We start from the raw sequence: 15,611 nt of genomic DNA on the forward strand, positions 1-15,611 counted from the left end.
CCTCAGAGTATGGAGGGGGGCTGGGGTCATGCCTCCCATTTTATATTCAAGCACATAGACCAGGAATTAAACATGATAGACAGTCAGGAAAATAGTGTTGATTATAATACGTCCCTGCGCGTGTCCATGCTAAGTCGCCTCATTCGTGTCTGACTCTGTGTGACCCTTTGGACTACAGCCCACCAGTCTCCTCTGTCCATGGGGTTCTCTAGGCAGGTATATTGGAGTGGGTTGCCATGCCCTCCTTCGGGGGATCATCCTAACCCAGGGATCCAACCTTCATCTCTTAATGACTCTGGCATTGGCAGGCGGGTTCTTTACCACCAGCTTTACCAGTTAACCCAGTTCTTTACCACCTGGGAAGCCCATAATATGTCCATAACTCCACTCAAATCCATTTTTAGAGGCAAGGAGCTCTGACTTATTCTTTGTTTTTCATCTTTTGTGATTTAAGTGCTTAAGTTTCACTTTTATATATAGTGATGAGATCTGGATTTTAGGATAAAGGAGTTGGATTCAAATTCTGTCTCTGTTTCACATGAACTGTGTAACCTTGAACAAGCACTTTATTATTATTTTTTTGGTCAGTTTCTTCTATTGTTAGTGAAGTGAAATTGCTCAGTCGTGTCCGACTCTTTGCGACCCCATGGACTGTAGCCTACCAGGCTCCTCCATCCATGGGATTCTCCAGGCAAGAGTACTGGAGTGGGTTGGTATTTCCTTCTCCTCTTCTACTGTTAAACAGTATCCTAAAACCTGTACTAGCCCCTCACAGGATTGTTGTGAGGAAAAATGAGTTAGTGTCTGTAAACGAAGTTACCAATGCGTAAAGCGCTATGTAAGGGATAAAAAACACTGTCCCTTCATGTGCTTCTCTCCCTTAACATCTTTTTTTTTTCCCTTCCATCTAAGAAACAGCTATTTATGGATAGGGATCCCTTAGCATTCTTGCTGTAACATTTCATCTTAACCCTTAACTTGGGACATTACAAGCACCTTGCTGATGGACTGTGGTGAGACACGGAAAGCCCGTAAGCCTAGTTCTTACACACCTTGGCTCAGATTTCGACAACTGCCATTTACCCGAATGCCTTTTATTTGCTTTTTCTGAAACAAAAAGCCTTCATTTTATTTGTTCATTCATTTACTCATTAATCAAATTTGTTTTGATTGCCTACCAGGGGCCACAAAGCAAATAGTGCCTTTAGATATTGTTGGACTTAGTGAAACAATCACATAGCAACTGACTATATTAGATATTAAGGATTATAGTAAGAGATGTACATTGTGTCCAGAGTGGAGAAAGATCATTTCTACCAAGGAAGGGAAGCATGTGTCATGAAAGACTTCAGAGGAGGTACTCTATCTTGAAGATTGAGTAGGGGGGGGCGGAGTGGGCAACTCAGTAGAGGTGAAAGAAATAAGCAAAACAATACCACTCTGGGAATCAGGGGCAGCCTGACCAGAGATTTCATTCACCTGTTGCTATGGGTTAAGTACCTATTATGTGCCAGACCCTTATGCTTGGGTTACAGGGGTCAGTATAGGCATCCAGGGGTGGGATGGTGGAGGTAGCAAGAGGCACCTAGTCTGGTTATGAGCAACCTTTAACAGTCCTTTTACTCCATACTAGTATATATGGGAAAGGGTTAAAAGGATGTGTGAATCTGCTGCTACTAGCTCCCTCCTTGATAATTCACTGGAACCATTTACGGCAGGAGGTTAGACATAGTAGAGAGCTTTACTGCACACTGGGCTGTATGGTCTTAAAAGAACAGGTTAAGAATTGAAAGAGACACATGTACCCTAATGTTCATCACAGCACTGTTTACAACAGCTAGGACATAGAAGCAACCTAGATGTCCATAGGCAGACGAATGGATAAGAAAGCTGTGGTATATATACACAATGGAATATTACTCAGCTATTAGAAAGAACACATCTGAATCAGTTCTAATGAGGTGGATGAAACTGGAGCCTATTATACAGAGTGAAGTTAGAAAGAAAAACACTAATACAGTATACTAACGCATATATATGGAATTTAGAAAGATGGTAACAATGACCCTATATGTGAGACAGCAAAAGAGACCCAGATGTAAAGAACAGACTTTTGGACTCTGTGGGAGAAGGTGAGGGTGGGATGATTGGAGAGAATAGCATTGAAACATGTATATTACCATATGTGAATAGGTTGCCAGTCCAGGTTCCATGGATGAGATAGGGTGCACCGGGATGACCCTGAGGGATGGGACAGGGAGGGAGGGGGGGTTCAGGATGGGGAACACATGTACACCCATGGCTGATTCATGTCAATGTATGGCAAAACCCACTACAATACTGTAAGGTAATTAGCCTCCAATTAAATAAATTAAAAAAAAAAAAGAAAAGAACAGGTTAACAAGGATACCTGGCGTGCTGCAGAGTCAGACATGACTTGGCGACTGAACAACAATATCTAAGTGACAAGAACATTCACACTCGAGGAAATTCAGGTAGTAAATAAACGTGGAAAATAAGTCATTTCATCAGTAAAGAAACACACATTCAAACAAAGCGGGACCTATTAAGCAAGAAGACTCAGGCTATTAAAGTGATGGGGAAGCAGGCACCCATCACCTTAGAGAATCGGGTAAAGGCGAAAAATCTCTTAAGGTTGGGGAAAGTGAGGGATTCTGTGTGTTGCAACTGAGAACTGGAATTCAGGCTTGGGGAGCGTAGTGGGCGCGGGACACTGCACCAATGGTGAAGTGAGGGGCAAGGAGTTATGGCGAGACCGGTTTCTCGGCGCCAATGAAGACCAGGTGCTTGGGCGTCTCTAAGTAACTGATAAGCCCGCCCTCTCTAGAGTCAACACTTTCATAATTGGCTCAGGAATCCACCAATAGGTACACAGGAGGAACTTCCCGCCACCTCTGGCGCCCGCTTTTAAACAGCCGTGTAGTATTTGCAACTGCGGGCGGACTTCTCAATCTAGCTTGAAAAAGGCGGAGACTTCCGCTTCTATGCCCCGCCCCGAGTCGGCATAGCCCCGCCCACCAGGCCCGCGTCTAGACTGCGATTGAAGGAAGCGGCTGCTCCTCAATGGCCTCGGGGCTCAGTGGGTTCGGTTGTGAGTAGGAAGACGCTAGCGGGTTAGAGCCGAGGTGAGGTATTTGCTAGAAGGTGGTGTTCCTCGGGAGCTTGAGTGTCACCGCTGTGACAGCATCCGTGCCCTCCGGTGAGTTTCGCTTCCTGGCTGGGTTTGGGGCTGGGATAGGAGGAGGTGCGGGGTCCTTGGGGTCCTGGTTGAGGCTTCTCGGAGGACTGATCTCCTCCCCCCCACAAATCCCGGGGTGGTGGATTGCTTGCGGGTGGCGGAGCTCCGCCTTTGACTTTGAAGTGTTAGCCAGATCTCAGGTTCCTACTTAGGAGTGACGTTTGGGAAGCATCCTCGCCTCCTCCAGACTGCTAGGGTAACCCTGAGCCCCTGCCCTGGGGACACCCGCCGTGGTTACCCGGCGCTGTGCCTGGCTCACAGTGGGTGCTCTGTACACGTGTGTTGACCGAGTGCAGGTGACCTGGCAGCCCAAGTCAGCAGCCCCAGGCATCTTGGGCTCCGTGGTGCTTCGGTCTCGCGGTACCTGTTTGTTGTGCCATAGTTGAAGCCAAACGGAGTTCCTTGGTAAGGACTTGGCTTATTCTTCGTTCAGCCTGTGGATCCCTACTGGCAGCATCCTCTGGGCACCCTGAATGCTTTTGTTCAAGCTGTTGTTCTTAGTACTGATCACAGATTATTGTCATTTGCCTTTATGTCTGCTTTTTTTCCTTACACCAAGTCCTGATGAACTTTGTGATCTTGAACTGTGCTTGCAAGTAATTGCTGAATGAATAAAACAGGCCTCCTAAGCCTAGTATGTTGCAAGTCTGAAACAGACTAATGTTCTCTGGCTGTTTCCATTCTTGAAAGGAAGCTAGCATATAAGCAAGTAAGTAGCATTTCCTTCCCCCTAGGGCACTTAAAAACCACTTTTGTGGCACTTAGCCTTTTCTGTCTTACAGCCACGAACTTGAGTCTGATTTAACTTGAATTTTGCCATATTCTTCAGATGCTGAGACAATGTATATGCACTTCCTACATGTGAATGCACTCAACTAAATGAGTTGAAATTGAAGCCATAAGAAAAGTACAAGAAATAAAGACAAAAAGTGCCAGAGTAACTAAACTCATGAAGCAACAGGATTGGGGGGCATCTTGAAGAAAGTGTTATTTTTATCCCAGAAAAAGTTGCATTATTTGAAGGACAGTTTCACACACAGGGCACACTCACCTTTTCTCAGATAGACTGAGTGCTGTCGGTTTGTTTAACATCTTTTGTAGCTGGCAGACTTGTATTCATCAGTAACATGTTATATAAAAAACAAAACTAAAATGTATTGATTGACACATAGTATAGGGCACTTTACATACACAAATCTTGTGAATCCTCATAGCCAATCTTTGAAATAGTACAGTTTTTGTTAAATAAAACCCTGTTTTATTAATGAAGAAATGGAACCAGTTGTGCAAGTTTGCACAGCTGATAAGCAGGCGAGCCAAAACCTAGCCCCTGGTTGTTTGAATGAGTGCCCTCTTTCTAAACCACTTAACAGCCATACTGTGTCCTTTAAGATCTATTTCTAATCTAAAGCCTTTCTTTCTGTGAAATTTCTTTTAGCCTTCTTTTCTTCTTCAGTTCAGTTCAGTTGCTCAGTCGTGTCCAGCTCTTTGCGACCCATGAATCACAGCACACCAGGCCTCTCTGTCCATCTCCAACTCCCGGAGTTTACTCAAACACATGTCCATCGAGTTGGTGATGCCATCCAGCCATCTCATCCTTTGTCGTCCCCTTCTCCTCCTGACCCCCCAATACCTCCCAGGATCAGGGTCTTTTCCAATGAGTCAACTTTTCGCATGAGGTGGCCAAAGTATTGGAGTTTCAGCTTCAGCGTCAGTCCTTCCAATCAACACCAAGGACTGATCTCCTTTAGGATGGACTGGTTGGATCTCCTTGCAGTCCAAGGGACTCTCAAGAGTCTTCTCCAATACCACAGTTCAAAAGCATCAATTTTTTTGGTGCTCTGCTTTCTTCACAGTCCAACTCTCACATCCATATGTGACCACTGGAAAAACCATAGCCTTGACTAGACGGACCTTTGTTGGCACAGTAATATCTCTGCTTTTTAGCAACTATATTCCAATAAAAATGAAAAAAAATAGTACAAAAAGTTAACTTGTAAAAGAAAAATAAATATTGGTTGGGTGCCTCACTTGTGCAAAGTGTGGGAGAGATACATTTTAATAATTCTGCCTTTAGAGTGCCTATAAGATGAGGCAAAAACAATGCTGCTTTTGCTTTTTAATGTTTCATGCAATTGAACATCTATTGATCTTTGTCATTGCAAGGAGGGAAAAGAAAACAACTAGGGACAACAAAATGAGTACTAAGTGGGACATATGACAGAACAGCCTTGGTAATAGTTTCAGAAAAGAAGTTATCTAAGAAGAAAGTATTAAGTAGCTTGCTACTAAAAAAAAAGTACTGTTCACTTACTCTGCATCTTGATTTTTAAAATGATTAATGTGTAGAGAAATACTTCATTGTTTTTATTAGTGACACACTGTTGCCAAATTTATTCAGAAGTACTTTTACTAGGGCAAGTGCTCTTTTGATATATTGATAGTTTTCAAGGTGGTGTCCCCAATTCACACTTTCATCAGCAATTCATGAGGATGCCTGTTTCCTCTAAAATAGCCACCACTAGGTGTTATCGAAGTTTTCCAATTTAGTGGTTGAGTGTCGTATTTCATCGGTTGTACATTTTAAACTGAGTTGTCTGATTTCTTTTTTGTCTGTGCTGGGTCTTCGCTGCTATGCGCGGACTTTCTCTAGTTGCGGGGGTCCTCCTGTTGCAGAGCTCAGGCTTCAGTAGTTGTGGCACATGGGTTTAGTTGCTTGGCGGCATGTGGGATCTTCCTGGACCAGGGATTGAACCCATGTGCCCTGCATGGGCAGGCAGGTCCTTATCCACTGTTACCACCAGGGAAGTCCTTTTTCTCATTTCTTTGTGAGAATTGTATTTTGGTAGTTTGTCTTACGTTTTGCAAGTATTTTTCTCATTATTATTATTTTATCTTTGTGAATATATATATATATGTATACATATATATATATATGTATATGGTTTTTTTTTTGTTTTTTTTTTTCTGGTTAAGTTTCTGTCAAGTTTTTCCTTTTTATGGCTTCTGAATTTATTATCTTGCTATTTTTTTTAAAGCAACTTCTTTTATTGTTCTGAATATTAACTCCTCTGGTAGAAGTAATTAGTATATGTTTAATATGCACAAGAAACACACTAGCTTTTATTTTACATTTTAATTAAAACACTGATTATCTTTTTAGTAAGTTTTTTTTAATGCCTAAGTAAGTTTATCAAATATACTTTTATGCCTAAAGCAGTTTCTTATGGTCTCTGACAGTTTGTGCTTTTCAGAAGGAAAGCTAATTTGTACCTTTTCTTCCCCAGTGGAGAGAGATTTTGTTCTTTCAGATAGTTTTAAAAATTTCTTCTTTATGATATGGTTTGGATTTAAAACACCATTCAAAAAAAGACACTTGTGCCTTTTACATTTTCTTCACTTAGAAAGACCTTGTAGAATTCACTGTTATCTATTACTATTTGAGAAAAAGTAGTTTTTTTTTTTTTTAAATAGCTATATTTAGCAACAGGCTCATGTAAATCTCAATGTTCTTTTTCAGTATTCAACAGGAGTTGATGGCAGGTTAGTGAAGGGCAAAAAACCCCCCCCCAAAACAAAACCCTCTCTCCTTTTACCTAACAAAAGAGAAGTTAATCCAAATTTTGTATTCTGGCTTTAAGTATAAAATTCAGGAAAAGGTGGAAAATATCATAAAAATTAGAAGCAGGAAAGATTATATCTGTCTGGACAATTCAGTCTTTAAGGTCCAGCTTAACTGCATTTCTTTTAAGGTGCCAGGATCTAAAGGGGGTTGTACTTTTCATTATGTATTATCTATAATATTTCATTATCTGTTATCTATAATATTTCTACTGTCTTTAATGAACTTGATGTTCACCTGAAGTAGTGAAAAATCCCTAGAGACTTGAGCTTGTGTGCGTGTTTTCCCCTCACCGCTTCAGCTACATTCTAGCCTCTTCTCCGTATTCAGGTCTCCATCTTCTGCTGGTATACAGAGGGTTCCTGGCCGCTGAGTGGAGACCAGCTTGAGATTCCCCACGTATCTCTCTTCCCTCTCAGTGAAGAAGGGTGCTTGTCCCTCCCTCCATGGTGCCCTGGCACAGGAGCAGGTCTAGTCTAAGAAGCAGAGGCTGGAAGGGTTTGTTGACATAAGGAGTTTGAATACCTAAAGTTGAAATGAATGGGGTGGTTGTAGGGACCAGAGAGGAGAGGAGTAAAGAAGTTGAACCACAAATTAGAGCTTGGCCAAGAGACACAATTCAGTCCTTGAAAAACAAACAAAATTTGACTTATGGGAATTATCACTGTTGAAATTTGTATTTGTGTTCATCTGTAAAATCATATTTCATCTATTCTATTATGCACATTTTCTTTTCACGTTTTTTTTTTAAAGGCTGCTCCCCATGGCTGACAGGATCTTAGTTCCTTGACCAGGAATTGAACCTGGGTCACAGCAGTGGAAGCACTGAGTCCTCACTCCTGGACTGCCAGGGAGTTCCCTTCTTTTCACATTTTAGAATCTGCAAAGTTGGACCTCGTTTTCAAATTAATGATTTGTTGTAATTTAATTGGCCACATCTTTTGCTTAGCAGTATAAATGAAGCTGTGTTATACAATCAAGGGCACCTTTAATCCGATGAAGTGGAACAGCTTTTGCTGTAGAGCTACATAAAAGTAGCTTACATGGCTTACATAAAAGTTTGTGATCTTAGTCCTCGACTGTTAACAGGCAGGAGCTAAGTTCTTCATGGTAAAATGTATTTGGATTGCCGGGTCTGTGCTTCTCATTTCACTGTCAATTTAATGACAGTTTAGAGCCTGAAAAGTGCAGTCCATGAGCTGTGGCCCAGGCTCACATCAAAGTGCGTTTCACTGGCACACACAGGAGTGGACTGAATCGAGGGCAGTGTTAGGCCGTGTTAATTGATGACGCCTGCCTGCTTTTTTGTCAGGATGCCTTGGAGCTTTGAAATTCTGGGTAGGTTCTGTGGACTGTCAGGATCCCTAAGTATTGTTTAAACCATCAGCCGTCTTTTGACCATAAGTACTTGAAAACCCATCTCCTGCTGCCACAGCAGTGACCATTCTCCAGGGAACACTTGCTGTTGCTTTTGGACAGTGGTATAGCTTCACATCCTTCATTCATGTTTTTCCTGACTACTTTTTGCTAGAATCTGATTTGATCAAGCTTAAGAGCAGGACATTTAACACATTTTTGTTGTGTGCACTGTGGAGTTTGCCAGGTTGTAAATGTTTTTTGAGTAGCAATCATTAACACAGCATATAGTGGCTCTCTTTCTGAAAAACATGACATTTGTATTGGTGATATTCAAAAGATGAAATAAGAACTTCCCTGGTGGTCCACTGGTTAAGATTCCATGCTCCCACTGCAGGGGGCTCGGGTTCGATCCCTGGTCAGGGAACTAGATCCCACATGCCACAGCTAGCACAACCAAATAAATATTTAAAAAAGAATGAAACAAATTGTGGTGGATGCTACCTGTGTCATATTTAATACATCAAATTAGAAACTTTGAGTGTATTCTTAAAATTTTTCTGTTTGGGCATGTTTGTGGTTTATTATTATTTTTGTGTGTTGACAAAAATCTTACTGTTTTGAGTTATGCTTTCCAGACCAGAAGAAAGATCTAGTCATAGGTTTATTAGCTTTTGGCATTTTTTCATCTTTTTATGAATTTCTGTTATAATACCTATTTTCTGTGAATCATGGTTTAATTTGTAAGAACTCTCTTTATATTGATATTTGGAATACTGATCACTTGTCATGTGTGAGTTACATATAGCTTCTCCCCGGCTGCATCTGTCTTTTTGTGTACAGCATCTCATGTAGTTTGCTCTACAGTAGTTTTTGTGGGCTGTTTAAAAACTAAGCATCTTTTTGTTCCTGCAGGAGGACCATGTCACTAGACTTTGGCAGTGTGGCCCTGCAGACACAAAATGAAGACGAAGAATTTGACAAAGAAGACTATGAAAGGGAGAAAGAGGTAAGTTATTCAGAAGAAGAATTCTAAGCCCGATCTTAAACAGTTTTATATTCTAACCAAAATTATATCATTTTGTGTCATTTCAAAGGTCTTTTCCCCTACCCTGAAACTTGATTGGCATTTTAAATGGTAAATGAGTGGAAGGCTTCCTTTTTTTGAGACAAGAATAAAACACAACTGTGTATGATGCCATCAGTTAAATGGTTAGATTCTTTAAGATCTTTTCATTTAGGAGGTAGTGGTTGATCTTGGAGGCAGAGATATACTTGCATGGGCAAGTCAGCAAGATTCTTTGCCTCAGGTATTCCACATCCTAGTGGAGGCAAATAATAAACAAGCAAATAAAGTAATTTGTGTGAGTGATAATTTAGCACTGATAAATGATAGGGAAATAAAATATAGTGATATTAAGGCAACCGGCTGGGAATTGGTTGGGGAAGGTCCTTGGAGGAGGAAATGTTTGAGCTGAGCTTTGAGTCATGAGATGAAGCAGAGATACCGAAGCCCAAAAGGAGTACTCTAGGCCAAGATATAAGTGTTAAGCCTGGAAATTGAGAAGAGAAACCTCCATATCTTTGAAATAGCCAGAAGGCTGTGGTGGTGGGATTGTATGAGCAAGGGGTTAGTGGTGGAGGCAGGTGAAGAGGTGCCAGATCATGGGATGTCATGGGAAGATGTTTGTATTTTTTTCTAGGAGTGGTGGGAAGCCAGTGGAGGATTTTAAGCAGGGAAGTGATGTCCGATTATATATTTGAAAGATCTTTCTGAATGCTCTGTTGGGTGAATAGATTTAAGGAGAAAAGGAGTAAGTGTGTTTAGTGGAATTCTTGGCCCAGTAGGAATAGTAGCAGCCGGTGGGAATCAGTTTGATTGTGATGATTGTTTTTAGTTTGAATCAGATTTCTTGATTGACTGTAACAACAGGTTTTTGTACTGAATGTTGATAGGACCCATTTTCCTTTTTTCTTTCAAGTGTTTTTTAAAATTTTTTATTCATTATAGTTGACTTACAATGTTGTGTTAGTTTCAGGTGTATGGCAAAGTGATTTGTTTCTCTTTTTAGATACTTAGATTCTTTTTTAGATTCTTTTTTCTTTGTAGGTTATTATAAGATATTGAACATAGTTCCCTGTGTTATTCAAGAGGCCCCTGTTTGGTTATTGTTTTTACATATAGTAGTGTATATATGTTAATCCCAAACTCCTCATTTATTCCTCTTCACCTTTCCCCTTTGGTAAACATAAGTTTGTTTTCTATGTCTGTGGGTCTTTTTCTGTTTTGTAAATTCCTTTGTATCATTTTTTTAGCTTCCACATATAAGCAATATTATGTTTGTCTTTTACCGTCTGACTTGCTTCACTTAGTATGATAATCTCTAGGTCCATCCATGTTGTTGCAAATGGCATTGTTTCATTCTTTTTTATGGCCCATATTCCATTGCGTATATATACCATTGTGTAAATCTTCTTTAACCATTCATCTGTCAGTGTATACTTAGATTGCTTCCATGATATGACCCATTTCCCAATATGTAAAATAATTTGTAGTAGTTACCATGGACCATTTGTATTAATTGGAAGCAATGAATGGGGTCACTTGCCTGCATGGCTGGCAATAGCATTAGGGTAGAGACAAAGCTGGCAGCTTGGTGGATTTTCTCTATACACATGTATTGTTTGTTTACACAGTGTTTTTGAAAAATTGAATCTAAATTTAAAGATTGGAAAATTTCATGCAGCAGTCCAGAGAATCTGGCCTGTCTTGAGATAGGCTGCATGTGGCCTGTGTCTGCACATAGTCATAGGTGGGCTGGAGCTGAGCAGTGGCTCTCCCATTCCAGCTGGCCATGGTGCCCCCACCCCAACCCCCAAACAAAACAAAACAAAACATGGACTTGTGCCCTTGAACCCACTAGCTTCACTCTTGTAAATTCTCTGCCAAGTCACCGAGGGCATTGGAGTTTGTGACCCTTGCCAGGGTTTCCAGATTTTGATAGGGGCCTTCACAACTATTGTCGTGGCAGAGATGGGGTTGAGGGTTTTCTGTTACTTTTTAAACTCACAGCATGAGGTTTTCATGACCGTGATGGCCTTGGGTAAGTTCACTGGAATTTAGCTACTGGGATTCTTGAGAGGATCAGTTTGAGTAATTATTATACTAGACTTTAAAGAAGAGAAAAAATAATCCTGACAGGTGATTTTTTTCATCAGAAATGGTGGGTAGGATATTAGAGAGAACTTACTACCAGGCGTATTGTGTGGTGAAAGTTTTAAACGCTGTATTGATTAAGGAGACAGTTAATTCTAGATGATATAGAAGATAGCCATTGGGATCATTCTTTGATAGATTATGTGCTGGAGTAGGGAATTTCCAGAGGAAAAGATGATCTTAAGAGGTTAAGTATTTGAGAGTGATTGTTTCAAGCACAGTAGAAGAAAATAGCTAGTTAACTTTGACTCTAACGTGATTACTATGGATAATAAATGTTATCCATATGCTAATGAATGTTAGCTGTTATCCAGATGTTAATAAAAAGTGTTTCATATTTATTAATAAGTATTTTACCTTTTTAAAAAATAGCTGCTAGGGAAGAAGTGAGATCAGAGGTTAGAATTTCAGCAATAAAATTCAGAATTTTTGTAAAAATTTAACCATATATATATTTTGTCATTAGTTGGTCAGTTCAGTTGCTCATTCATGTCCAACTCTTTGTGACCCCACGGACTGCAGCACGCCAGGCTTTCCTGTCTATCTCCAGCTCCCAGAGCCTATTCAAACTCATGTCCATCGTGTAGGTAATGCCATCTAGCCATATCATCTTCTGTCGTCCCCTTCTCCTCCTGCCCTCAATCTTTCCCAGCATCAGGGTCTTTTCCAGTGAGTCAGTTCTTTGTATCAGGTGGCCATAGTATTGAAGTTTCAGCTTTAGCATCAGTCCTTCCAATGAATATTCAGGACTGATTTCCTTTAGGATGGACTGGTTGGATCTCCTTGCAGTCCAAGGGACTCTCAAGAGTCTTCTCCAACACCACAGTTCAAAAGCATCAGTTCTTCGGCACTCAGCTTTCTTTATAGTCCTACTCTCACATCCATACATGAGTACTTGGAAAACCATAACTTTGACTACACGGACCTTTGAAGTAATGAAGTAATGTTCATACTTCATAATGCTGGTGAAGTAATGTTTCTGCTTTTTAATATGCCCTCTAGGTTTGTCATAGCTTTTCTTCCAAGGAGTAAGCGTCTTTTAATTTCATGGCTGCAGTCACCATCTGCAGTGATTTTGGAGCCCCCCAAAATAAAGTCTGTTACTGTTCCTATTGTTTCCCCATCTATTTGCCATCAAGTGATGGGACCAGATGCCATGATCTTAGTTTTCTGAATGTTGAGTTTTAAGCCAGCTTTTTCACTCTCCTCTTTCACTTTAATTAAGAAGCTCTTTAGTTCTTTGCTTTCTGCCATAAGGGTGGTGTCATCTGCATATCTGCTGCTGCTAAGTCGCTTCAGTCGTGTCCGACTCTGTGCGACCCCATAGACGGCAGCCCACCAGGCTCCCCCGTCCCTGGGATTCTCCAGGCAGGAACACGAGTGGGGGCTGCGTATCTGATGTTATTGATATTTCTCCCGGCAATCTTGATTCCAGCTTTGTCATGGCGAGTTAAAAAATAATAAATCACCTGATCAAACCTAAATTCATTTTCATAACTAGAAAGCTTTCCACCTCCTCAGTCTCCCTGACCCTATAGTAGCAGAATAGTTTAAAGTCTTAAGAAGTTAAAAAAAAGAAAATAATCTTTTCATGCCTGCCTGGTTGGGATTGCATTGGGATTGCTAGGCAGATTAGAGTGTTAGTAGTGGGCTTCCCAGGGCTGCCTGCCAAATGCAGGATATGCAGGTTTGATCCCTGGGTTAGGAAGATTCCCTGGAGGGGGAAATGGCAATCCACTCCAGTGTCCTTGCCTGGAAAATCCCATGGACAGAGGAGCCTGGCAGGCTACAGTCCATGAGGCTGCGAGGAGTCAGGTGTGGCTGAGCAGCACACACACACATGGCTAATGCACATGGCTTTCTCTACTTAATGAATCACTTTGTATTCAGTTCATTTGTGTAGGGGGATTGCTTACATTTCCAAAGATGTCCCAAGCAGGTCATGTCTGTCTCATGGGCCACTTTGCTAAGGATTTGTGAGATTTCCCTCTCTGTAAATGGCACAATAACCACTTAGAGATTCTGACTGTCTCGTATGAATGGCCAGTTGCTGATACAACATGCTTTACTGAGCTGTTTGGTTTTGACACTTTGGGATCAGCTGGGATTTTGTCCACACTTGCCCATAAGTCAGTGAATAAGTCATAGTCAACTTCCAGCCTCCATGCCATCCTAATTAACACCTCTACAGTGATGATCTGAACTTTTCTGTTTCTATTCCCTCCCTTGTTTGCATGGAAGAGTAAATAGAGAAAGTGCATTTAATCTTTGGAAAAGGAAAGAGTTTAGTAAAGTGATTTCAGTATTCAGAGGACAGTTGGACCAGTGAAATCTCAAGACACAGACCACCACAGATAGACCCATATTTTGAAAAAAAAGAAATACTCCAAGAATTTTTCAGAAAAGTAAAGCACTATAATCATCTCTATATCGCCAAAGTTCTGAATGGTATATTGGCAAAAGTTTGGCCATTGTGTTCCAAGGCATAGCAGACAAGTGTATAACCCACAGCCTCACCAGGGTTTCACTGGAAACTCCACCTCTTATACAGTGAACAGAGTGGATTGGGGTACAGGCGAGGGAGGGTGAGAATATGATGGAGCTATGCTATCATGTCAGTTAATACTCATATCATTCTTTCCTCACAACTTATTGGAGTTCATTACTTTGAGAACTACCGATGTAGTTGTCCTTCTTGCTACTAAGTAGACCTCATTCAAAGTATTCTAGGCAAACTTTTACGTGTAAAGCTTGTCCAGAGAAGAGGAATTCAAAAACTCTTTCCTTAACTCATTCATAATGTAACATAGTATCACTGACTCAACTGACATGTGTTGGAGCAACTTCTGGGAGATACTGCAAAGACAGAGAAGCCTGGAGCTCTGCAGTCCGTGAGGTCACAAAGAGTCAGTCACAGCTTAGCCGACTGAACACGACAACAATGTTCAGTTCAGTCGCTCAGTCGTGTCCGACTCTTTCCAACCCCACGGACTGCAGCAGGCCTGGTCTCCCTGTCTCTCACCAACTCCTGGAGCCTACTCAAACTCATGTCCATTGAGTCAGTGATGCCATCCAACCATTTCATCCTCTGTCGTCCCCTTCTCCTCCCACCTTCAATCTTTCCCAGCATCAGGGTCTTTTCAAATGAGTCATTTCTTCACATCAGATGGCCAAAGTATTGGAGCTTCAGCTTTAGCATTAGTCCTTCCAATGAATATTCAGGATTGATTTCTTTTAGGATTGACTGATTTGATCTCCTTTTGCAGTCCAAGAGACTCTCAAGAGTCTTCTTCAACACCATAGTTTAAAAGCATTACTTCTTCAGCATTCAGCTTTCTTTATGGTTCAACTCTCACATCCATACATGATACTGGAAAAACCATAGCTTTGGCTAGATGGACCTTTGTTGGCAAAGTAATGTCTCTGCTTTTTAGTATGTTGTCTAGGTTTGTCATAGCTTTTCTTCCAAGTGGCAAGCATCTTTTAATTTCATGGCTGCAATCATCATCTACAGTGATTTTGGAGCCCCCCAAAATAAAGTCTGTTACTGTTCCCATTGTTTCCCCATCTATTTGCCATGAAGTGATGGGACTGGATGCCATGATTTTCATTTTCTGAATGTTGAGTTTTAAGCCAACTTTTTCACTCTCTTTCACTTTCATCAAGAGGCTCTTAGTTCTTCTTCGCTTTCTGCCATAAGGCTGGTGTCATCTGTGTATCTGAGGTTATTGATATTTCTTCCGGCAGTCTTCATTTCAGCTTGTGCTTCATCCAGCTTGGCATTTCCCATGTTGTACTCTGCATATAAGTTAAATAAGCAGTTAATATAAGTTAATTAAACAACAAATGTAACAATGTGATTTTGCAAAACATTTTCCACCTAAAGTCACTATGTAATTTCATCATGGAATGTTACAGAGATATAGTTGTTGCTGTTGTTGTCATTGTGTTGCTGAAAGCCCCAAAGTTACTGGTAAAGCCACATGTGCTTTAAGGTAGATTGTCATTTTGCTGGAGCTGGCGTGTACTTTCTGCAGTGTCACCAGAAGTAGTTCTTCAATTATTGTTTAGTTTTCCTATGGCTCAGTGGTAGAGAATCCGCCTGCTGTGCAGGAAATGTGGGTTCAATCCCTGGGTTGGGAAGATCCCCTGGGGAA

General features: G+C 41.0%; 1 protein-coding gene across 8 annotated transcripts in view; it reads left to right on the top strand.

Annotated features, from left to right (window-relative positions):
- Positions 1–3,091: 3,091 nt before the first annotated feature.
- CEP152 (centrosomal protein 152) overlaps positions 3,092–15,611 on the top strand; it is a 98,356-nt gene continuing 85,836 nt past the window's right edge. For all 8 annotated transcript variants that reach the window (XM_065941275.1, XM_065941277.1, XM_065941273.1 and 5 more), the window contains exons 1-2: positions 3,092–3,220; positions 9,153–9,246. In XM_065941275.1, the coding sequence (XP_065797347.1) occupies positions 9,160–9,246 (87 nt within the window). In that variant the 5' untranslated portion in view covers positions 3,092–3,220; positions 9,153–9,159. The remainder of the gene's footprint in view (positions 3,221–9,152; positions 9,247–15,611) is intronic.

The sequence above is a fragment of the Muntiacus reevesi genome, chromosome 7 (assembly GCF_963930625.1).
Source record: "Muntiacus reevesi chromosome 7, mMunRee1.1, whole genome shotgun sequence".
Taxonomy (NCBI): domain Eukaryota; kingdom Metazoa; phylum Chordata; class Mammalia; order Artiodactyla; family Cervidae; genus Muntiacus; species Muntiacus reevesi.